The 26285-nt window shown below is 30.4% G+C and overlaps 1 protein-coding gene across 1 annotated transcript in view; it reads right to left on the bottom strand.

The window, feature by feature from the left end:
- Positions 1-9598: 9598 nt before the first annotated feature.
- The window catches only part of LOC105622925 (adrenodoxin-like protein, mitochondrial), a 33072-nt gene continuing 16385 nt past the window's right edge, over positions 9599-26285 (bottom strand). Inside the window, exons 2-4 of the mRNA XM_012204334.1 lie at positions 24227-24278; positions 18008-18255; positions 9599-9801 (exon numbers count right to left, since the gene is read on the bottom strand). Coding sequence (XP_012059724.1) covers positions 9698-9801; positions 18008-18255; positions 24227-24278 — 404 coding nt within the window. The 3' untranslated portion in view covers positions 9599-9697. The remainder of the gene's footprint in view (positions 9802-18007; positions 18256-24226; positions 24279-26285) is intronic.

Raw genomic sequence — 26285 nt, 5'->3', positions numbered from 1 at the left:
GAAAATTTACATTCTCAGGTAGATTTTTAAATTTTTACTAATGGTTACGCTCTGCTAAAATGTAGAAACAAGGATAAGTTTAATAGACAGTTCTTTTCCTCTCCCATCCTAACTTCCAAAAAAATTTTAATTTAGTTATAAAAATTCTTTTAAACAATAGTTATCTATTAAACTTGATATTTTCCATTATAGAAAGATTATATAACAAACTCGAACAATTAAACACATAAAATACATAAAATATGATTGTAGAAAATATGAACAAAAAGATTTTTTATCATATTTTTTATTCTTATATAAGGAAAAATTCAGAATTTTTTCAATAATAATTCCTATATAAAAATAGCTAAGGGCATCAACGGATTGAGCAATTTATTAAGGTTTAAAAAGACTTGGTCACATTCCAACGTTATTTATGAGATTGCAAAGATTATAATATAACATAGTAAGACAGATCTAAAAGATGTCTAAAATCGCGTATCATTGAACACAGAAAATCACATTAACCGGTACACAACATTCAGTGATATGACAGAATATAGAATCGAAGCATCACATAATTTTGATTAGAATAACAAAAAGTTTAGATGAAGAGAAAATTCTTAACAAAAGAACATTAATTTCAGAAATGATCCATATATTAAAAAACAAAAACATGGTTTAAATCTATAGAATGACATATCATTTCTAAATCCGCTTTATGAGAATTTATTTACAATGACATAATGTTTTCTTCTTGTTTGTTTTTGTATATATTTTTAATAGTCGAGATAATTTCTCACTTACTGTTTGATGAGCGAATCATAAACAATGAATTTGGATATTCTTTTGATTTCATGTAAGTTTTCAAAATTTTATTAATGTGATTTGTCTAATTTATTTTAATTTATATTATACAGTAAATTTGACAATTTAATGAATACTACTAGTTATACAGCTATTGGTCTACTCATCACAGTGATTCTATATAAGCTGTATAACGTATGTTCACTCAATATTAACTTAGAATATATTCAATGACTAACAATTCATTGATTTACAATTCATTTATTTAGCAGATTTACGGGCAATTTCATGCTTAAAAATTACTGACAGATGTACTCACATTGACCACATACAATCTGGCAATAACTTGTGATCAATATATACAATGAAGTCATATGTAGGTTTAATATCGTTTGTTATTTATTAATAGTTGTATCATTACTAAAGAGAATCTAAACCAAGGATCTTATCGAAAAGTCTTATTTTTATTAAATAAATGAAAAATTTATATCTATATAATATATCCTGTTGCTGGTTCAAATAGGCTTGTTTATTTTTTTTTATTTTTATTTAGATTTTTTCTTGTTTTCAAATTATATCTCTTTAAAGATATCTTCATATTAATAAAAGAAAAATGAAAAGAAAGATTATTATCGAGCAGTAATATATTTATATAGTAATTTGAACATTTTATTCTGAATAATAAATTTTAACATTATTGTTTTGATAGTATTTGTAAGTAAGAGCATTATGCTTATGTTATAATGAAAAATGTACAAGATGCGTATAATGCGCGCGCGCGCGCGCGCGCGCGTGTGTGTGTGTGTGTGTGTGTGTGTGTATGTGTAAAGGAAGAGGAATAATGTATATTGTATGTGAGAAATGTAGTATTTTGAAAATTAGAAAAATTTTTTTATATATATTTGAGATCATAGTGTTTATTTCATGCAATTATTTAAAAATTATTATTAAAGTATTTTTTAATTAAGTCATGTACAATCTCTAATTATCTGCTTGTATTACTAAAATTAATGTGACAACATTGTAAAATATACCAAGAAACATTGACATTGAAAATTGTAAAATATCTTTTAAATTACATTGAAAAATCAATGTACTTTTAAATGTATATAAAAATAGCATTCTATACATAAATAGATTAACTATTTTATATAAATTAATAGTAATTTTATTTATAGCAGAATTAATTTAATTTTTAAAATTTTTATAAATAAATTTGCAGCAATTAGTTTCTTTATATTATTGTTTTGTTAAAGAAAAAATTAAAATGCTTTTAATGCTAAATTGTTAAAGACTGAACATCAGCCGCTTTATGAATAAATGACAAAATACATGAAATCTTTTTGATTTATAAATTTCTCATAACTGTAATTGTGCTATTCGGTTAATTTAGTTATCATATTTTTTCAAATTTATTAGATATTTGCTTTTTTTTTTTTTTTTAATAATGACAAAATTAAAGAACTAAATATGGAAGTAATATAAAATATTATACATATTATTTTTTATGTAATCTTTTTGAAACAAAGTAAATAACATGTGTGCATATATAGGCACATGCTTGTACGCGTGTAAATATAGATGATATGTATAGTGTAGATATGACATTTAAAATTAATTTTTTTTAATAAATGATCAAGCAATGAAAAACTGCAATATAAATATATTACGAAGTTAAAGGTTCAATAACAGGATTGACAAAAACTAATGTTTTTTTTTTAAAGCTCCTAAGTAGTCATCAGTTATATTGAATCATGACAGAAGCGAGAAATGACACGTTAATTTTTGTTACATGCCATTTATAAATAAAGACTTTGAGTAAAACAAAATGATGAGATTGCTTTTAAATATTTGTAAAAATGAACGAAAACTATGCTTATTCCCCTGATAGTCAATAAATAAATGAAAATAAACTACGTATAAAAATGAATAAAAGCATTTCATGTATCTTTTATCACTTTTTACGATTATTTACTGACTGTCAAGGAATAAGCATAGTTTTCGTCTATTTTTACAAAAGTTTTAAAACAATCTCATCATTTTGTTTTATCCAAATTGTCTTTATTTATATAAATGGCACATAATAAAAATTAATGTTATTTCTCGCTATGTGAAATTATAACTGTTGCTTGGCTTTTAAAGGCATGCATTTTTCCATATAATTTATTTTTGTGAAAGTCTGTTTATTATTAATTATTTTTATTTTTATTTTGATTTTCTTATCATTATTTTTATGTTATCGTGTCCATTAAAAATAGGAAATATTTGGTCAAAATAATTATGAAAATTTTCATTTTTTAGATTTTATAAAGAAATGAGTATCTTAACATTTTATTATTACAAGTTTTAATTTTTTCATATAATGGGGTCACTCTGTCCAAAATTCAGAGGAGCCTACGGGATTCATTTTGGACTTAAATTGTTGCTTCAGATGTCTACTTTTAAAAAAACGTGGCCTTTTCGGAAAATCAAAATGGCGCAATCAAGAAAATCAAAATGGCTGCCAGAATGAACAAAATCGAATGGAAAAAAAAGACGAAAAACCTTCAGAAGAATTACATACCCTAAAAAATTAATGGCAGCAAATTTTTCCATGTATTTTTGGTTGCTAAAAACGAATCTGATAAAATTTGATCATATTTTGGTCGCCATTTTGAAAAAATGCAAAAAATTCACTTTTTTGCGCATATCAGAAAATATTAAAAAAAAAAAGTGTTTAACAAAAAATAAAACTCTTGAAATTCTTTACAAAGAAGATCCTATGCATAATTATCATAATTTTAATCGTTTACGCGTAATATGAATTACGAGACCCTTTCAATTAGGCTATATAAGTTGTACAGGATGTGCTATTACATATATTTAATTTGTGAGATATGATACAGAAAAAATTTTATTTTAAGAAATTAAAGATTATATCTGAGTTAGTCTATATGTGTGAACTATGAATACAATAAAAAAAAGCGTCGTGATCACATGATGCCCACCAATGTTAACTTTAATCAGTTCAATAATTCTTTGTCTTTTTCTAATCCTTAGAATTAGAAAAAGACGAAGAGTAAGTTGAATCAAGATTAAAGTTAATTTATGTTGGTGGAAACTAGCATTAGACAGCCAGTTGATGTTTTATTTCTGTTTTCTAGGGCTATGACTACATTTTTAGTTAGAAATAAAGTAACGATAAAAGTAACTAATGAAATCGTTATTCAAAAATATAATTGCGTTACTCAAAAGAAAATATAATGTCGTTATACATTCGTTACTAAAAAAAAGTAATTTGTAACAGTAACGACTTTACAAATAACACATTATTTGCCAACCCTGTTAATACGCATATGCACATACTATGTATACACATATCTACTGATTATCTATGTTAGTCTTGTCCAATTTAAGCTCCAGAGCTAAAACGACCTACTAAAAAAATTTAATGTAAAAGAGTAAAATTTTAGGAGTATAATACCTATGAAGTGTTGATAAGCGTCACTTAGATGCGTATCAATACTTTCCAGTTCCCGAAATATTACCCACATTTTCTTGCATCGATGGCTTTTCATTATAGCTCCAGAGCTCAAATTGGACAGGCCTGGAACGCGATTCCGTAACTGTCTTTACACATCTATCGATAGTTGTCGGTGTCGTTGCGCAAGTATTTTATATGGTAAAAAAGCTGCGCAACGATAATTGTCGGTAGGTGTAAAACGGATACGGAATCGCGTTCCTGGTCTATGTGACATTAGATTAGCTTTAGACACCTGATATCACATAAATAATCAGACTCAAAAAGAAAGAGAAAACTTTGTTTTGTCCGAACAGAGAAATATTAAACCACCAAGAGAAAGACAATCTTTACATATCTTTTTCCGTAATCGAGAACGGAATAAACATATTCCATCACTTTTGTTGAAACGTGAATCCTCCAATACCCATGTAGCGCAGTGTTAGATGGGCCGGGTTTCAGTCGCTTAGGGCTGAAAATGTTAAAAACTTTAATATATTTTACATATTTTACATATATATATAAATATATATAATATGTTTCTATATATGTATTCATATGTAAAATATATTAAAATGTTTAACATTTTTAAAAAAATTTTATATAGGCGACTAATGATTTCCGATTTATTAGTGATCGGTACATTACTGAAGCTACATTGGACGCAAAAACCCGGTCCGTCTAAGAACACTGATGTAACATAATGAGCGCGGACTTTGCGCAATCAATCACAAGTCATTCTTTTATTAAAATCACATTAAAACTAATTTCATAAAATATATTTCATAAAATTTTAACATCTTTAATCAATATTTCCAATAAGAAACATATTTAATTCAGTATTTAAGTACATGATGATAAAAAATGAATGATAAAACAATATTTAAAAGATTATGTACGGATTTATTGTTCATTCCGTTTCCGCTCATTCCGCTCCATGGGGAAGGAAATCCGCGTAACGAAAACTGCGAAACGTTTGTGATTGATTTTGCTCTCGTTCTATGTTATGCTATTCCGCTGCATAGATTTGCACTCTTAAGCGAGGAGCACAGACTTTTGTAGTATATAAGAAAGTAAACCAATTAAAGTCCTCCGTTTCCTTCCTTTCCATGAAATAAAGAACTCTGATTGGTTGAATTTCTTATGTGTTATACGTTATGTAAGAGTCTGTGCTTCCCGCTTAAGATCTGGTTGCATTAATATTACTTCGAGCAAGAAAAACTCTCTCGTTTTAAAACGAAAGAGAGACAAAGACAGAGAGAAAGTTTTAAGCCTTGCTTAAACTCAAAGACGTTGGTGCAATCGAGCCTAAGGGTGCAAATCCATGCAGCGGAATAGCATAAAGTTTGCGTTTTAGGGCTATTTCATACAAACTTGCATAGCCGCATACACATATTTATAAAAAAAATCATCCAATCGTATTTTATGTTTGTCTTTATGATAGAAATATGATATTGAATAATTTTCTTTATGCATATGGTTACGCGGCTATGCAAGTTTGTGTGGAATAACCCCTAGAATGCCAGAAATGCGGAAACGCGGAAGATAAAATTAACTAAACTTTACTAAATTTTCGCGTTTTCGTGCGTTCTGTTCCGCCTGTTTCGATAACCTAATATTACATGCAGTATTTTTCCGCTTTTCGTTTTTCCATCAAGATGTAAATCCGACCTAATGACATTCTTAAGGTGCAGTACGCTACGGCAGCAAAAATGTCATGCGATGCAAATTTTTCATAACTTACTTCCGCTGAATTTGCTGAAAAGGAATAAATAAAATAACAGCAACAGCATATGTATTAAAGTTCAAATATGTCTTTTATTTGCTCAGCTTGAAAATTATTATGGAAAACTTAAAAAGATAAAAACTTGTGATTATATTATTATATGGTGACTATTAGTTACAATTTGGACAACTATCATTTTAGGTAATTATTTAGAATTTAAAATATTACTTGAAATCTTAATAAAAATGTACTCATTCTATGTACTTATTGTAATGTACTCAATTTTCACATTTTTTGCAAATATTGCAGATTTTCTCAGCTTCGAATTCTTTGCTGTTCATTATTGTTCATTCGATTGAATTTCAACGAAATGTGGCAAAATGTATTTTTCGTCGAAAGTGCGTCATCTCATGTAAAATTTTTAACCAATAGCAACGAATTGCTGCCGCAGAATGTTACATATGAAAAGCTTAAAGAGTATTCTACAATGTTGCAAACAATCGTTGCCAGTTGAACTGTTTATCGCGATAACCAATCAGAAGCATAAATATCATTAACATTTCTAATTGATTTGTCGTGACAAATGTTTCAACTGGTAACAGATGTTTGCATTGTAGAACGCCCTTAATGAATACAAAATTATTGGTTAGTGTGATCACTTCCAATTATTAATGATTCTGAGCAATGTGTTTGGTTATGTATTTTTGAGAGTCTATCAATTTCAAAAATTAACATTTCGAAAGAAAAATTTTTCATTATTTTACAATTAATTTTTGACTCTGCATATTTCTCCTTCGATAGTTGCATTTATAGACAAAAGTTCGGTATGCCTATGGGATCACCAATAATTGCAGACATTGTATTGTACAAGATTTAGAGAAAAAAGCCTTGAACATTTTAGGTTTCCATATATCTCTATATGTACGATACATTGTCATGAGGGTTTCTCTTGACAGAACTTCGGAGATTTTACAGGTCTTTAATCTCAGGTCATTCTATCCTCATCTACAATTTACAATGGAGATAGGTGAGAGTGAGTTGATTTTCTTAGACGTTATCATTATTAAGAATAAAAATATTCTTCAATATGATTGGTACCATAAATCTACTTTTTCTGGAAGATATTTGAATTTCTTTTCTCTTTCTTCTTTCACAAAAAGGAGGAACTATTATTGGAATGGTTGAGAGCATTTTTGTTATCTATTCCAAAATATATCATATAAATAAATCAATACAAATAAAAAAGAAGAGCTACAAGCCAAACAATAACATTTATAATATTCAAATAACAAACATATGTTTCGACAACAATAGTGTTTTCAATGTACAAATAAAAGTAAACTTAATTTTGAAGCAACGATCATTTAATCGTATATAATTACAAAAGAATTAACATGATTTGTTATCTCTTAGACGATCCCTCTTATAAATATCTGTTGCCATAATTGGTATATAATTGAGTCATACGTTAATCAGAAGCGGACTTTAAAAACGAGAATCGCGGAACACCGAAATGATATTCGCAAAAATAATAACAATCATTCTGTTATCACAGAGCACAGATTGGAGCTGAACCAGATTTCGATTGAGATAATGCAGATATAATATGTTGATAGCGAACGTTTTTTATATAGGCGACGTATTTTTAAAATGTTACATATTCAGTTACAAAAAAATAATTTAAATCTACAATCTGACACTGAGTTTTTATATATATTTCTATTCTTAATAATTTGCACTAATTTTAAACTATGCGTTTCTTTTGTGGCTAGTTTTTTCTATACTGTAAATGGTTCGTGATAATTGTTGATTTTTCGTTTTTATTGTCTATGCTTATAATAACATGTAAATCGAGTCTGAGGTTGAGTTGCTCGCGTACATGTTTGGTGTCTCATTTATATTAATCTGTAACTTTGACTCATTCAATTGTTGATTGTCATGCTAGATTGATATATCTTGACTTTAAGTAAACATATGATGATCAACGGAACTATTTCTATTTATAATTATAACGTTTTCATGGTTTGACGGATGAATGGCTTGCCTTTTCATTTTTTCATTCTTTTTTTTCTTATTCTTTTTTTTGTAATTTATACTAAAGTAACGATTTTGATCATTGATAGAATTCATCTTCAATTTGTTGCCACTTGATTTGCCAATCTTGTGCCACAATGAATGGAGGTGGATTGATTTAACTCTCTCGTCTAGCCATGTAAGACTTCTACTTTGTATAATAATAATGAGATACACTGAAAATGATTCGAATGTAAGTTGAAATGTCTAATTTCATCGATTTCAATAAATCTCTTTCTCGCACGACTTACAACGAAAAAATCATTAGCCCTCTTTTTGTTTATATTTTTGACATTTTATAATAGTTTAATTACAAAAAATCGTTTTTACTAAATATATATGTAACGTGATAGTGCAAATCTTGAAGAAGAAAAATCACCTCTGTAAATTGCTGTGCGACTGCTCAAAGATGTAATTAAGTTTCCCGCGGACAGATTTTTAGTGAACAAATGTTTTTTTTGCAAAAACTAATGAACATTTCAGATTCATTCAGGGCTAGATTTGTTCGTCATTGATTTTAATGTTCCATGTTTCATTTTGTAGGTATTTCGAATATCTACATTTTTCATACTGAACTTTTTTTCATATAATCAATATTTCGTTTTATAAGCGAAAAACGTGCTTTTTGCAACTATTCGATTTTTTTTCGCATATTTTTTTCACAAGTTTCGAATCTCAAACATATGCATTTCTTTTCTGATGGTCTTTCAAAGATTTTCGTGAAGAGAAATGCTAGTTTACAATTTTTTTCCGGTAAAATTCTACTTCTACTGAACTATTCTTGCTACTCGAGTTTATGAAGGAAGTATATAACATGCATGAAAAATCATAAACAATTAAATATCTCGTAAATTGTTGCATTTTAACATGATTTATACTATTCTAGATTAATGGGAGAAGTATATTATTACTACAATTTATTAAAACTTATATGTTATTTAGAATGTTCCTCGCCCCTTATCGGGGCCGAGATTGCCGAGAAAATATTTTCGATCGCTTGAAACAAGCAATTAGTGTGAGAAAAAGCTCGTTGTCTTCACCCTCGGCGTGAAGAACACGGTGAGAACACATACATGGGCGTAGTTGTATGTGTGTTACAGTCGATAAATGATTCAACTTATAAACATGGAAAAGTGATGTTTTGACGATGAAATTGATGTTGCATGCCATTTAAAAATATGATAAAATTATATACGACGGATCATATCCAATAAAATAGAAAATTATAAGTGATCTATGTAAAATTCCGTATATATTCATATAGAGCATACAAAACAACTGAATATGCATATTTAATAAAATAGAGAATCGAATGAGATTCATATCAAACTATAGAAAACTATAGACGAAGATCTTCAGAAATTAAAAGACATATACTATCTAGAAATGATCAATTTTTCGATCATTTGTACTGAAAATTATATGTGATATTAGAATTGGCGATATTTTCTTTTGTAGTCTATTCGTTTCTTTCGATTTTTTAATCAGGGTGTTCAAGCAAAAGATCACACACATTAATTTTAAATAATACTATTTATTATAAAATATATTTATAATATACTTACAAATATTGATTTTTTTTTTAATTCAATTAACTTCAAAAAGAAAATTTTTTAATGCGAAGTGGGAGTATGTCCATCCACATAAAAATTTCTAGTTGCCTTAGGTAATTCTAACTCTATGCCATCTAATTCCTTCTTCAAAATTATTTGGCAACCTAGAAAAAACATAAACAAGAGTTACTCATATTTATTTATTCATATAATATTTGTAGAATTATACATGTTAAAGTTGTGTTACTTCTCATAATTATATCGAGTAACATTACAAACTAAAAATCAAGAAAAAGAATCATTTTTTTATTGTCCTTGTAAATGTAATAAATTAAACTAACAAAGGAAAGTCCCAATCTGTAAATTCAAAAAATAATGAAATTGTGACAATAATAAAGAAGGTGGGTAATCGGGCCGGTGCGTAATCGGATTCGTGCGCAATCGGATCTGTGCGCAATAGGGTCTGTGTGTGCAATCGGATCTATGTGCAATCGAGTCCGTGTCCTAATGCAACTGTGTATTCGATCGAGTTCGTATCCGATCGCGTTTGTATCCGATCGGATACGATCCATATATAATATATATATATTTTTCTCAAAGACGAGTTGCTACATCGAAATGACAATTTGATTATAAAAGCGTCGATGATTCAACAAATGAAGAAAAATTTCGCATAGAATATTTTTTCTTCGTTATCAATCAAGCCATTAAATCATTTAAGGAAAGTTTTAAGCTATTTCAGAAAATTTCAGGAATAATTTTGGATTTCTCTACAATTTCGAAGAAATTATAATTATAAAAAATAATTATAAATAATTATAAATAATTATAAAAATTATAAAAAAATTTATCTAAAGAAGACTTGATGAAGAGTTGCAAAAACATCCATATTCTTTTATAGGATGGACAGAATTCTGATATAGATGGAACATATCTGTTTGAAGAATTGCTATCTTTTATTCAAGTAATTCTAAAAAACAATCAAAATTGTCTTTTAGATATACTGAAATACCTGATTGAATTAAAATTAAATCTAATCTATCCAAATACACAGTATAAATATAATATATTTATACTACTGATTAAAATTTTATTACAATTACAATGATATAAGTTTACTATTAAGAAGCCAAACCGCAGAACTAAAAAAGCTAACCGCAGAACTTGTTGCATAAAATTATTTTATATATCTTATTGATAATTATATGAATTTGATATTCAAACCTATTCTCTTAAATTCGAAATCTTGACATGTTTCGGCTGCTTGTGTTCGAGCCTTCTTCAGAAATTCAATAAATATAATTACTTAATCATGTCAATAGAAAGAGAGGTGTCACATGAGACTGAGTTTTCTAATATAATTGACAACTTTGCTTCAGCAGAAGCGAGAAAAGTTATATTTTAAGATTATTATTTTATTTTAAAAGATTTTATCATAATTTTATTATAAATTTCATAAATTTTATTATAAATTTTATCAAATATAAATTATCAAATATAAATAATCAAATATAAATATAAATTTCATCAAATATATCAAACTTTTACGTTTATTTTATTTTTATTTTCAAGAATCAGCCCCGCATTTTTTTTCGGCCCCGCATTAACTAGAGCTGGCCCTATCGTGTCTGATTGAGCAAAAGGCATTCACCGCGCTAGCATCGTGCGAACCTCGTGGTATCCGGCAGTCGCTGTTTAGTCGCAATTTATTGCTGTGTCTCAAGAGATGGCAATAAATCGTATGTCATATGCCAAAGCTTGTACGTTACTTATGTCTACAAATCTCTAAGTGTTACGATTCTTGTGCTCTGACTTCCACTCCACTTCCCTCCTGCTTAGGGGCGCGAAACTTTCCACGCGAAGCAACTTGGTTTATCCCTAGTTTCTCTGTAATAAATATTCATCAATATTTATTCATTTTATTACTTTATTTTAAAAAATAGCTTTTCTTGAGGAGTCGTCAAAAATCCTTATATATAGAGGCTTTCATTTTAATTTAAAATAAAGCTTTTTGCAAAGTTTTATCAAAATCGAAACGGTTACGTTTTCGAAAGTTTATCCTACAATTAAGTAGCACAACAGCGCACAATAGGTTCGTTATATTAAAAATACTAATGGTCATCCAATTACTCAATTCCGTTCTTGCAAGACAGCACACATTTCCTGCACGGCAAAACCGTATTCTTTTCTTATTCTAGTCTCTTATTCTAGTGTGTAGTCTTATTATTAGTGTATAGTCTTATTCTAGTGGGTAGATCTAGTGCGTGCATATCAACAGATTTCAGTCCGCGAATCGGGTATTCTTAAAACCGCAATCATTACACCAGACTACCATTCGGACGTTTTGAATTTTCTTATGACATTCGGACTTCGTAACGCAGCACAAATTTTTCAAAGATTTATGGATCGGGTAACTGCAGGACTTGACTTCTGTTTTACTTATATTGATGACATTTTAATTGCTTCGCAGGACGAAATACAGCATAAGGAGCATCTAAAAATACTGTTCGACAGACTTCAACAATATGGCATAGCAATTAATCCGAATAAATGTATTTAGACAGAAAAGTGTTAGCTTCCTGGGACATATAATCAGCGCCGAAGGCATCAAACTGTTGCCCGAAAAAGTCCAAGCTATCGCTGAATTTCAGGAATTAGCTACAGTCAAAGGACTTTGACGTTTTTTAGGAATGCTCAATTTCTATAATCGGTTTCTCAAAGACGCAAGCATGCAAGCGCCATTGCTAAATGCGATCTCGGGACGTAAACGCAACAATGCGAAAATAGGAATGGATTTCTGAGCTCAAACAATCCTTTCAATAAGTTAAGGAACATTTCGCTCAAGTCTCGTATTTCCAGACAGCAAGGTAACATTCTCGTTGCAAACAGACGCCTCAGACAAAGCAATCAGTGCGGTATTGCAACAGCATAGCAACAGATTTTTACAACCACTCAGTTTCTTTTCAAGGAAGCTCACGCCTATAAAGTATAGCGCATATGATAGGGAATTATTAGCTATCTATATGGATATCAAACATTTCCGATATATGCTATAGGGACGAAACTTTCGTTATCACGGATCCCTCGTGTACGCATTCAAGAGGAAATCGGATCAAGCGCTGAAAACATTGTAGCAGCTGCATTATCTCGCGTTGACACTATTATGATGCTAACTCTTGATATGCAAGAGATTGCAGAAGCTCAAGCCTCAAATTGCCATGAAAATTGCAACTGAAGCAATCTACATCAACGTCTTTATAGTAAGTTCAAAAAGTTTCTTATCGGAAACAGCATCTGTGCAACAATTATTGTGATATTTCAAAAGAAGAAATCAGACCATACATTCCTGGATCATTACGAGGATGAGTTTTTGACATGATGCATCAAATGTTTCATCCAAGCAGAACAACTCATCGACAAATTGCGTAAAAATTTGTGTGACTAAAGACATTAAAGAGTGGGCTCACACTTGTCTAACATGCCAATCTAAAATTCATCGGCACAACCATACCTCGCCTACCCAAATATCAAATTATTTCAGTACCAGATTACTCATTTCACGTATATCGATATCATCGGTCCTCTATCTCCATCCAAAGGTTTCAGATGTTTATTAACAATAATTGACCAATTTACTCGTTGGCCGGAAGCGATTCACTCACTGGATAGTCAGATTTGGAGCTCCACAACTGATCAGGGCTCGCAATTCGAAACGCAACTGTTCGAAGCATTAACTAAACTCATCGGTTCTAAACGTTATTGGATAATTGCATACTATCCAGAATCTAATGGCATCATCGAACGATGGCGTCACTCTTTAAAAACTGCATTAATGTGGCACGAAGAAATGGACTGATACACTGCCAATAATATTACTCAGGCTAAGAGCTTATTTCAAAGAGGATTTAGGCACTTCTGTAGCGGAATTAGTTTACGGCACTATGCTCAAAGTACAGGGTGAGTTTTTCTCTTTTGAAAATGCCGAGCGATCCACGAATTTTCATCGAGGATTTTCACGTAATTATGCAAAAGTTACGGCCTAGATCAACCTCTCATCACAGATTAGACCTAAGTTATTTTTATAACTTAAAGATTTATATAACTACTCTCATGTCTTCCTCAAAGTAGAAGGTAACAGGCGTCCCCAGGATCAACCATACACCGAATCATATAATAATCATATAAAGTATTAGAGCGCATTTCGGACAAGATCTTTGCTATAGAAGTCGACAGCAGATGTATCAACGCCACTGTCGATAGACTTAAACCCGCTTGTTTAATAATTCAAGACTTAGAATTACTCCGTCCATTGCGTCTCCGTCTTCAACTAACATAGTACAATGTGAACCAAAGACATATCCTGGTCCAGCAACTAAGCGAAAGATCGTTAGATTTAAAGATTAATTTGTATTATTACAATATTACATTAAGCAATTAATAAGCATAAATTTCTGTTCCATTTAATTTTATTTTCTGTTATTTTCGTTCTAGCGATAATTTAATTATTTCTTTCTTTAATGTTTACACTGGGAATAGAGAGAGTACTACTGGCATTGTAAGCGTTAGTTACGGCTCGAGTCATTCTTTTTTCCTCTCTCTCTCTCTCTCTCTCTTTCTCTCTTTCTCTCTCAGCGCTCGATAAGATTAATAATCACTCTATGTTCACTGCGAGATCGACATCGGTTACTGCTCATTAGATAATTGTTTGCGTCGTCAGATAAACGCTTATGTAGATTTTTGAATTTCTCATATTCTAACCTAGTAATAATGCGATACCAATATCCGAACCGTCATACGCATGCAATCACGTCTCTACTCTTTTAATCTGTACGTTCTAAATATTCATTTTTATATTAAACTGCCTTATGACTTGTGAGTCAGAAACAATGAATAACATTTCCTTGTGAACTTAATGATTTCCTGCCAATTTTCCTTCGCCACATTGGGCACACAGTCACAACGTAGCCACAAATTAGATGGGATAAGGCCTCCTCGTGCAAATAGTTATAATATATAATAGCGTAGCCCCGGAAAGATCAGCACTTGCTGTGGCGAGCAAGCGGAGAGCACATGCGAAGGATGTAGGACACTGAGATCGCCGAGGATAACACACCGAGGTCTAAGAAGAAAAAGAGAAAAAATAGGGATGAAACGAGCGTCTATGAATTGTAAAGTCGATTTCGGGGAGACGTATGTAAGACGCACGTGAAGTTACTATTGCGTCAGATTTCTCACGGTGTCTAAGCGCGCCGCCTCCCGCGATGACTCGTTACGATATTTTCTTCACTTTCCGCATCCACCTAAGCCACAGCCTGGTCATTTCCGTTAAGTATTGTCATGTAATAATTTGTCTCTTGTATCGGATCTCTGTATCATGGTGTCTGTATGTTCTCTATCTCTTTTCGACATTCTATAAGACGGTCCGAAATCCTCGCGGGCGAATATGAAGTCATGCCATGTTATGGTAGTGGCTATCAAAGTGTCTATTGTTCGTGCGATCTTTGTTGCGAGAATCTTATGTGGCGTGAGCTCGTGCCATTGAGAGTTAGCGTATTTGCTACGTATTATTGAGAGCATACCGGAAAACGTGCGAGGCGAGTATAATGCATTTCTATTACATGCTATCGTCGCGATCTTGTCGAACGTGTACGAACAAGAGTCAAAAATTATCAGAATACATTTGTTACTTTTTTATTATTAATTACGGTCATGTATGTCATTTATTGCAGTCGCCCTATTCGTTTCTCCAATCTTCTGTTCTCGGTCACGAACCGCCCCTTCTGCCATTTCCGAGGCTAAGCTGCCGATTACGAGAGCCATTGCGACGTTCGCAGTTCAGTAGAATATCGCGTGGAAAATAACCCGATTAATTTCGAGGAAGAATGACATATTAGAGTTGGCAGTATATTAGAATTTTCTGTAACTAATATTAACATTACATTGAGAAATCTTAGTCAATACATGCTGAATATAAAGTCAATATTGTAGAATTAAATATTGACTATACATTGACATTTATTATGTATAACTAACATTGGCATTAAATTGGGAAATATTGGCCAATGCATCTCTAATATAACCAATATAACTAATGTCAGCTAATTTTAACCATGTATATACTTTGCTAGCTAATATACTATATTATTAGGGTTGATTTCATTGTTTCTGTTAAAATGTTTGCTACCCGAATATTTTTTAAGTGCAAGAAACAGATGAAAATTACTCGTACAAGATTTAGAGAATATGTTGGATAAAAATTTGATGTTGATATACGCGGCCTATCACTTCAAAGCATCATGAATTTCCGTTAAGAAACTCTGATCGCCATTGTCGAATTATTTGCACACTGATTTTTCTCTTATAGAAATTAATTGACAATAAATATTTATTTTTATTTCATACGGTCAAAAAACCAAATTACCACACACAATTAACAGTCTTAAAGCTTCTATGATTCAAATTTGGTCAGCTAATGATAGGTATAAATCTGTTTTCTGTGGCTAAACTCCCAGCAAACGAGAATGGATTAAAATTGAAATTTTTTCTATCCGAATACGTATTTTAAGTTTGTGTGCACAGAAAAAAACTAATATTATTTTTAGATTGAAAGGCATAGAAATATGCTCCATACAATATGCTCCTATAAATGAATAAAAATGCATTTAGAATTGAAAAGCATTCATTTTAACAATCAATATTTGTTCATTTGTTTCGTGAATCAATATTTGTTCATTTGTTTCGAGAATCAATATTTCTGAAAATCTGCATCCATTTCAATTCATTTCAATCCATTCTCATTTGCTGAGCTAGTATACACTCTTGGAACTTACAATAAGCGTTTTATGGATGTGAGGATCCGCTCACACTCTTCCACACATACATATATACTCACACTCTTACATCTAGCCATACTTCCACATCCATACACATATTCTCCTACATATCCCACGGTTATCTCAGCAAATGAAAATGGGTTGAAATGGAAATTTTTAATCCATCTGAATTCATATTTTAAATCCAAAAATGGATTGGATTCCATATAAAATTTTTTATACGTGTAAAAGTTTAAATAAATTAAAGTAATAATTACATGAACTTCTATAATTATTATTTTAAAACTTTTATACAAAAAAATATGCACTAGCTATATAATGAAGGAAACGTATTAATAGATATACATAAAGCAATTATTTCGCAGATTTTGAATGGAAGGTTCACGAAACGTTGGCATTCCAAGAATGAATCTGGATGGAGGAAACCCGCGAAACGCATAATCTTTATATAGAAAGCATCCGTGGAAGCTTCAAGAATATTATAAAAACAATTAATTTATTAATTAAAAATAAGTAATTTATATATACATTTATTGTACATATTTACATAGTTCTTTTTAAGTTTCTTTCGAGAAACTTAAGAAGTAGAATTCATGATATATATTTTTTCAATGCAATTTTTTTTTCTTCAATCAGTTGAATTAAAACGACGAATTTCTTAATTTCTCTTCATAATTCTGAATAAAGTAGCATTCGATCATGATGCATTTTTAAATGAAACAATGGATTTTCACAATTTTGAATTAAATAGCATTCATGGCATTCAATTTAAAAGAAAAACTTTTTTTAATTCAATTGGATTAAAAAACTGCATTTCCTATTCAAAATTTTGAATTGAACAATATTCATGATGCACAGAAATGATTGATACTATTTTTAGATTCAACTGGATTGAAAAACTGCATTAATTTCCTATTTAGAATTTTGAATTGAGCCGTATTTACGATGCACACAAAATACTATATTATTTTTAAATTGACAAGCATAGAAATATACTCTATGCCATTCCTATAAATAAAAATGCATTCAGGATTGAAAAGGATTCATCTTAACATTCATGAATCCGTATTTCTGAAAATCTGAATTTTAATCCATTTCAATTCATTCTCGTTTGCTAGGCAGGTGCACTGACATCATTATAACACGTTTTCTCATCTACACTCACTCATTGCTCTTTTCTAGAATCTTCTCGATTGTCTTTTCGAACAAGTCGTATTCCTCATCTACTAAAAGAACTTTTTATGTATTATTATTAATAAAGAAATTATATTGCGTGCCTCGAGTTCAATCTTGTTTCAACCTTTGTAATAACGCTATAATTTATTTATTGAAAGCGAAACAGAGAGCGCAGTCTAATATAGAAAAATCTAATAATTGCAGTGAAAGCAATTGCAAAAATGTTAACACATTCCAAACAGAAACCTTACATAAACTACTCGCATAACTAGATTTCTTTTATGATACGGAAATTTACTTTTGGGATGCCTCTTTATCTTGCAATTTTAAATTTAAAGAAAAATAATAAAGATTGATATACCTAGCCTAGAATTTTCCTTCAAGAAAGGTGCTAAATCCAAAAGATCTTCTTCTCTTTCATCAGGAGTTGAAAGTTTATCCACATAGTCATGATGTACATATACATGACAAGTTGTACATGCCAAACTGGCTTCGCATGCACCTTCAATATCAATTTCATGTCTATGAGCCAAATAGAGTACATTGTCTCCTACTTTTCCTTTTATTTTAATTTTCTTGCCTGCTTTGTCAATAAAAGTGACGTTAACTCTGGAAATCACAATAAAGTAATTTTTACTGATCGTTATAGAATCATTAACTTAACTACATGTAATATAATAATAATGATATTATATAATAGAATCAATAATAAAAATTCATCTAATTCAACATTAATATACATCCGTTCCTCAATTTACGCGGATTATCCATTCCATGCGATTTTTTTTACGTGGAAAAAACTGCATAAAAAGAATCAATGTGAAAAAAAAATTTTAAGAAAAAACACATAAGTAAATTATAAAAATACATATTTCATATATTTTCACAAAGGAACCTTAAAGCTCCTGAGTAGTCATCACAGCTATATTGAATCGTGACGTCAGAAGCAAGAAATGATATGTTAATTTTTATTACGTGCCATTTATAAATAAAGACAATTTGGATAAAACGAAATGATAAGATCGTTTTAAAACATTCGTAAAAATGGACGAAAAATATGCTTATCTTCCCTGACAATCAGTAAATAATCATAAAAAATGATAAAAGACATATGAAGTGCTTTTATTCAATGCGCTTACATAGCTTATTTTCACTTACACATGCCTTTTATCACTTTTTACGATTATTTACTGACTGTCAAGAAGAATAAGCATAGTTTTCGTTCATTTTTACAAATATTTTAAAGCAATCTCATCATTTTGTTTTATCCAAATGTCTTTATTTAAAAATTGTCTTTATTTAAAAATAACTTAAAAGTTAAAATGTTTTAATGTTTCTTGATTCCTATATATTATAATAAAATATGTACTCAATCAGTGTTGACTTTTAAAGATATACATGTTTATTTATTTGATACATTTAGTTGATTTATTTTTTTTAAACTTTTTCTTCCTTTTTATTTTCTTCTTTTTTTATTATACTTATCATATATACATATATACAAAACTGTTTTAGTAAACTCTTTATTAAAAATTTGATAATTATTTATATTAATACAGACATAATACGGACATACATAGCTTGACCTTGACATGTGTATGTTCAATAACATCACAACCTTAAATGATATTTCAAAGATTTCAGTCGTCACTTATTATTTATTAAAAAGTTATTAACAAATAAAAAAGCAATTACAATAATTGTAATTGCCTTTTTATTTGTTAATAACTTTATTTGGCCCCTCAAAATAAAATGATATTTAGAAGCATTTTTAGCGAATAACAATAATAAAAAAATTCTAACAGATATAAAAAAACCAACAATTACAAACCAAAAAAATTATCGCTTCGCGAGGAATGTCGTGCATCCCATAGCAGAAGGGGGAGAGGAGGAGAGATGAGTGTGGAAGTATACTCTTATATTATACTAATATTATCCTCTACATATAAAACTTTAATTTACTATATTTCTTAAACCAATGCCGTCCCCCACCTAATTCTTATGGGAAATCACTCAGAACATTCTCCCTTACAACATATCTAAAAGACATCGAAATCAGTGAGGTATCAGATAAAATAAATAAATAGATATTTATCTTAAAATAGATATTTATCTTATAAAGTTATTATCAAATTTATCATAAAATTGAATTATGATTATCAAATAAAATATTGATTATAAAATTTTTTTATTATTTTTATTATATTCCTTACTAAAAATGCTTTAAAAAAAACTTTTATTTTGAGGGACCAGTTATTGTAATCGTTCCAATAAAAATAATGTAAATATTTAAATCCATAATTTGTTCATTTATAAATCAGTGAAAAATGTAAAAAAGCGAAAAATGTAACAAAATGAATAACATAAACGTTTCGATCCTCCAATTCGAGTCCTAATCAATATAAAATATAAATCGAAATTACATAAGTAACACAAAATCTAAGTTGATGATTTCCGACAATTCAGTTCGTTCTTTTTTACATTCACACGAAAATAAAGACTTTTCTGTCCGAACAGCTGTTATAGGTTCTGATGGACTTTTTTACATTTTTCAATTATAGATTCTTTCGAGCCTCATTTTATATATTTGATTATTTATAAAGTATTATGTTTTTATTTCTGATTAAATTCAATTTATTATATTTATTTGTTGATAATATCTCTATTTTTTTGTTTAAATATACTATTTTTTTATCTTCAAAAGAAAAATTAAACTTCACATGAAAGTTTTAAATCTATATAGAATCATATAATAAATAGATAGACTTTGTTTCATAATAATCAGTATTTTTAAAAATGAAAAATGAAATTTATTATTTGTATACAAAGTCCATTGTACAGTTTCATACAAGTTTCCAATGTTTCATGCAAAACAAACTATCACCTACTTACAGTGTAAAATAATACATTGTGTATATCATGGATTTCTAACTTGTAACGCTATATCGATTTATAATAAATTAATTATAAAATATAATAAATATTAGGTGTACAACTTTGCTTCCGCCGTTTTTTTCTGAAATTCGAGGCTTTATTGTAAAAAACTGGTTATACATTTATGATTCAAAGTATTGTCCATCGCTGGCCACTACTTTCTCCCATCTTTCCCAGCGTACGAATCCCGCGTCGAAAAAACTGGTCATCTTTTGAGGCTATCCACGAATCGATCCAATTTTTTACTTCTTCATAAGACCGGAAGTGCTGGTCAGCCAAGCCATGTGCCATTGATCGAAACAAGTGATAGTCAGAGGGAGCAACGTCTGGAGAATACGGCGGGTGGAGTAAGACTTCCCATTTCAACGTTTCCAAGTATGTCTTGACCACTTTCGCAACATGGGGTCGAGCATTGTCATGCTGCAAAATCACTTTATCGTGTCTCTCGTTGTATTGCGGCCGTTTGTCTTTCAATGCTCGGCTCAAACGCATCAATTGCGTTCGATACCGATCGCCTGTGATTGTTTCAGTCGGTTTTAATAGTTCATAATACACTATGCCGAGCTGGTCCCACCAAATACAGAGCATGACCTTGGACGTTAAAATCACCGTTCTTGAAGCGTTGAAACCACTCACGACACGTTCTTTCACTAATAGCGGCCTCACCATAAGTATTTGAGAGCATTCGATGAGCCTCAGCCGCAGATTTCTTCATATCGAAGAAGCAAAAAAATAAAACCTCCCGCAAATGACGAAAATTTGGCTCGTAAACTGACATTTTCAATCGAGAATAACTTTATGATGCAGACACAAATCGACTAATGTTTCTATGGGGTTATGTTGACAGATGCTCAAATTTATTGTATGACGTCTATGATCTATTTATTTCGATCACCACTTACCACTAAAGCCATCTGTAGGAAAACGGCGGAAGCAAAGTTGTACACCTAATAATTATAAAATAATAATTATATAAACTTTGTTTCGCATTTCAGAAGCACTAGATCTAATGAAATTGTTAATTACATTCTTGGCTTCTATAGGTGCTTTCTATATAAAGGTTATGCGTTTCGCAAGTTTCCTCCGTATCCAGATCCATTCTTGGATGTCAACATTTCGAATGAACCTTGCAGTCCACTTCATCAGGGCGAGGAATCTGATGATACTGAACGTTCCTCCGGATTCCTTTTTATATTACGCTACTTGTTGGAATGGTGAGTGAAAAGAAAAGAATTGTGGGGGGGGAAGAGGTGAGGGAAATCGGTCAGTCTTTAATAATCGAGAGATTGATGTCTAGTTTTTGATGTTGTGTTCTGATAATGCTGATTGCGTGACATGTTTTAGCCTGATATCACATTGGTATTCTTTTATCCGTAGATTGACTATTCTCCCAGTTTCTTCAATGTATACTTGCCCACAGCAAGGTATTTTGTATATTCCTATGAAACTGAGTGGTTTTTGATTTTTAGGATTTCTTAAGATTTGTCCTATCTTTTTGGGTTTAAAGATAGTTTGGATATTGTATTTGTTTAATATCCTGCCAATCCGACCTGTTATTCCTTTGATATATGGGAAAATGGATAAGATTCTTTCGTCTGATTGTGTGTCAGAAATCGTTGTCTTGTTTGCATGTTTATTGATTGTTATATCTTTTTTGTCGTGTCCGTTTTCTGTAAGACTAATTTTAAATGATAGAGTTCTGTCTGTACATGTTCTTTGTTAGAGATGGTAAAAGCTCTATGTACAAGTGAATTGCAGACTGTTTTTGTGCTGGGTAATGCTGCGATTCGGCATGTAGATATCTATCTGTGTGTGTTGATTTTTTCTGTACACTTAATAGCCTAAGGTACCATCAGCTTTCTTAGAGACAAGAACATCTAGGAAGAGGAATTTTCCGTTTTCCTGTGTCTATAGTGAAGTGGATATTTGAATATTGATTGTTGAGGAAAATAAGGAATTTACGGAGTTTGGTTCTGCCGTGTCTCCATATCATATGAATGTGTCGTCTGTATAACAAATCAAACTTCTGGTTCTTTGAGTGTTTTCTGAGGGCCTCTTTCTTAAAATGCTCCATGAAGTTAGCAATTACAGGAGAAATAGGAAAGCTCTTGAAGTTTGTTCATAAAATTGATTGTTAGGAGAAGCAAATGATTGTTAAACAGTGTTCTATTAGAGATATAAGGTATATGAGGTATGAGGTAAAGGTTTCACTTCATGTGAGACCTTTATTATGTTTAATGTGTCTTTTATTGGGACTTGTGTGAAAAGGGATTTTATGAAACTTACAAGCAGGTAAGTCTGTGGGACGTAATCGGATTTTTTGGATCTTTTATGAAGTCCGTTGAGTTAGTTATGTGATTCGGATTTTCCAGTGAGGGATTGTGTTAGGAAGCGGGATAAGTTGTATGTCGGGGAGTGTATGGCGCTGACAATCGGTCTAAGGGGGATGTTTGATTTGTATACTTTTGGTAGTCCGTATAGTCTTGGTGGGAGAGGATTTGTAGGTTTTAATTGATTTTACTGGGAATGTTGCTTTTTTTCACCAGGATCTTGTTCTGCGCGATTGTATTAGTTGGATTTTTGTCAAGCTTTTTGTGTGCTTTGTCCGAGAGAAGTTCATCTTTTTCTTATAGTCTGATATATTCATGACTACTGTCATGTTGTCTTTGTTGGCTTGAAGCACGATGATGTCTGTGTTCCTGTTCTTGAAGGGCCAATCGCTCTTATCCAGTGATGTTTGGTAGAGGGATTTGGCTTTGGAAACGATATTAGTTACCTATATATGCGGATATTATCTGCTTGTTCTAATGGAAGTCGGTAGATGGTTGACTCTATTTGGCTGATAATCTCTTTCTTTGGAATCTTTCTAGATGCCACTGCGAAGTTAGGGCCTTTGGCAAGTGCAGATTGTGTCTTGAGATAGATCTTTGTTGGATAGGTTCTTGACGTTAAGTAGAGAGGATTGTGGATTTTTGGAGGGACAAGATTTATATATTTCTGTTTGTCTTTCAGAGGATTGTATGTGGATCTTCATAGCTTGTTCGTATGTAATACGCTCTAGGATTTACCAGATTTCTCTCGGTTATTGAAGACATATCGATTTCCTCCACCTCTCTCCTCTTCTCCCACAATTCTCTTCTTTCCCCCCCATCACTTCAACAAGTAACATAATATAAAAAGAAACGGCAGAGGAAAAGCTCAATATTACGCTGTTCCTCGCCTTGATAAAGTGGATTGCAAGATTCAAACGTTGGCATTCCAAGAATGGATCTGGACACGGAAGAAACTCGCGAAATTGTTAATTGCTAATTTTTAATTGTTAAATATACTTTTTAATAATGAACGAAATTGAAAGACTAAATTCTCTTAAAGCTTGATAAAGATCAACTTTAACAAGAAAATGCCAAGGTCAAGCTGATCGGAGCTATGTCTGTTAATGTAAATGTAATATTTATAAAAAATTTCAAATAAATTCATTTAATTTCTTCTAATGTAAAATTTTGCATAATACATACAAATAATTTCGAAAATTATATTTCTTTTATCTTGTGAAATAAAGATACGTTTCATGTAAATTGCAGAGTTCTAAGAAAATTATCTATTTTATAAATCTTACATGAAGCAAGAATACATTTATTTTACCTACATATCAGCCTCAGTTTTAGGATCCTGCATTTCGTATTCACCATGAAACGTAACTGCAAAAAAATATTTTAAAAATTTTATTCATTCAATACTTTAATAAATTAATAAGTTTGAACATATAATATGTTATTTAACAAGATAAACATCAGTGATAATAGATTTAGAACAGATTTAGAACAGATATAAAATACATTATATTTGAGACGTTAATATAGGATTGCAATATCAAAATTTTCAAAACTAGAAAGAAATTACAACCAAATTTTCGGATTAATTACAAACCAAAATTCTGGACAGTTCGCTTAAAACTCTAGACGCACATAAAAATGCGTGTAAATTAATAAAATTGATCAGAACAGTAAATAAATAATTATCAGTAAATAAATAATTCACATCTAATTGTTTATTAGTAGTACTATAAGCTAATTTAAAGAAATTGACCAATCTTTTATCGAGTATTTTCTTCAACTGTGATTGATGCAATTTCTTACAGCTTAAGGATTATTACATCTATTGTAATTAATCAGGACTAATCCGGAGACATGTCTCGCGCTACCGATGAGATACTATTGTTAAAGACGATCGCTGCTTATGGAAGTCGCGTGCCTGATTTAATTTAAATGATTAAAAATAAGAAACTAATAATACTAATTTCATGATTTATTAGTTTCGATATGTACATATATTTCAAAACTTAATAATACTCGATTGTTATTTAAAACTATGATTTTAATGTTATTATCCGAATTTGATTATCAATAGAGATGATAACTATAGAGAAAAAATTGTAATTTTTCGGCAATATATAAGCTATTATAGCATTAAATCATATATGCATACTTATTTATATAATAAAAGTATTTATATAATAAAAAATCATAAATTTAATAATGTATTATTGAAATATTTATGTTAATAATCATAAATTTTTATTATTGTCGGTAACGTCATCGTTCTTCAATTATTTTCCGAACCTCATTGAAAATTTGCTCAGATTCGATCTGATGGATCTTTAATAATATCTCGTCGATGCTCGCGCTAAGACCCGGCCGTGTATCTTTATAACGCGAGATCTAGCCGTGTATCTTTATTACGCGAGATGTCGAATTTTCCAGTAAGACGATTATCGAATTTCAATAAGAACAGAATCTATGCTCAATCCAGACAGCACAATATGTTCAGAGAATATTCTCACAGGATACTTTCCATATATTCTAAAAACGTATGGAAAGAATATTCTTAAGATTCTAAAAATGTTCTGAATGATATTAGATTATTATTCGTTTAGTTCTCAAAATATTCTAACAACATTTAAATAAATATTCTTAGAATATTTTATTTCATGCGTGAATTGGAATATTTGTATACTAAACGCATTTTATTTAAAGGATGTTTTTGGATGTTTTCTAAACATCTTTAAAATGTCTCTTCCTTGGAAGTTTATGGTACTGTATAAATATTTTTGAAAACATTCCTGTACATTCTACGAACTTCTCATACGCAGTATCCCTCCCTCTTTCCCCTCCCTTTCTTTTTTCTCTCCTCCCTCTCTATTATAAAAATATATAGATAGATCTAAATAGAGAAAATCCCACAGCTACATGGAAAAGTTTGAAAGAAGTAATAAGAGATGAATCAATTGGTTTAAAGAAGGTAGAGAATATAGATTTTGAAATATTAGATAACATTGAAGGATTCAATATAACTGATAAATTTAATATATATTACATATAGAGTATTAGTAATGTAGTAAATTTGATAAATGGAGATATTAAATCTAATAATACGTTAATAAAAAAGTTATTTATTCAAGGTGTCCGAGAAATCGTTTGCAATTTCGCCAAATGATTCGAGACTCAAACAGAAGGAAAAAAGAAATTAACCAATTATATAAATTATTACAAAATTATATAATCATAAATAAAAATAATATCCGGAAATAAGTCGTTTTCGAGTTATAATCACTTATATATATATATGTGTGTGTGTGTGTGTGTGTGTGTGTGTGTGTATGTGTGTGTGTGTGTGTGTGTGTGTGTGTGTGTGTGTGTGTGTGTGTA

The sequence above is a fragment of the Atta cephalotes genome, assembly GCF_000143395.1.
Source record: "Atta cephalotes unplaced genomic scaffold scaffold00050, whole genome shotgun sequence".
NCBI classification, from domain to species: Eukaryota; Metazoa; Arthropoda; class Insecta; order Hymenoptera; family Formicidae; genus Atta; species Atta cephalotes.
This window is presented reverse-complemented; position numbering and strand designations above follow the sequence as displayed.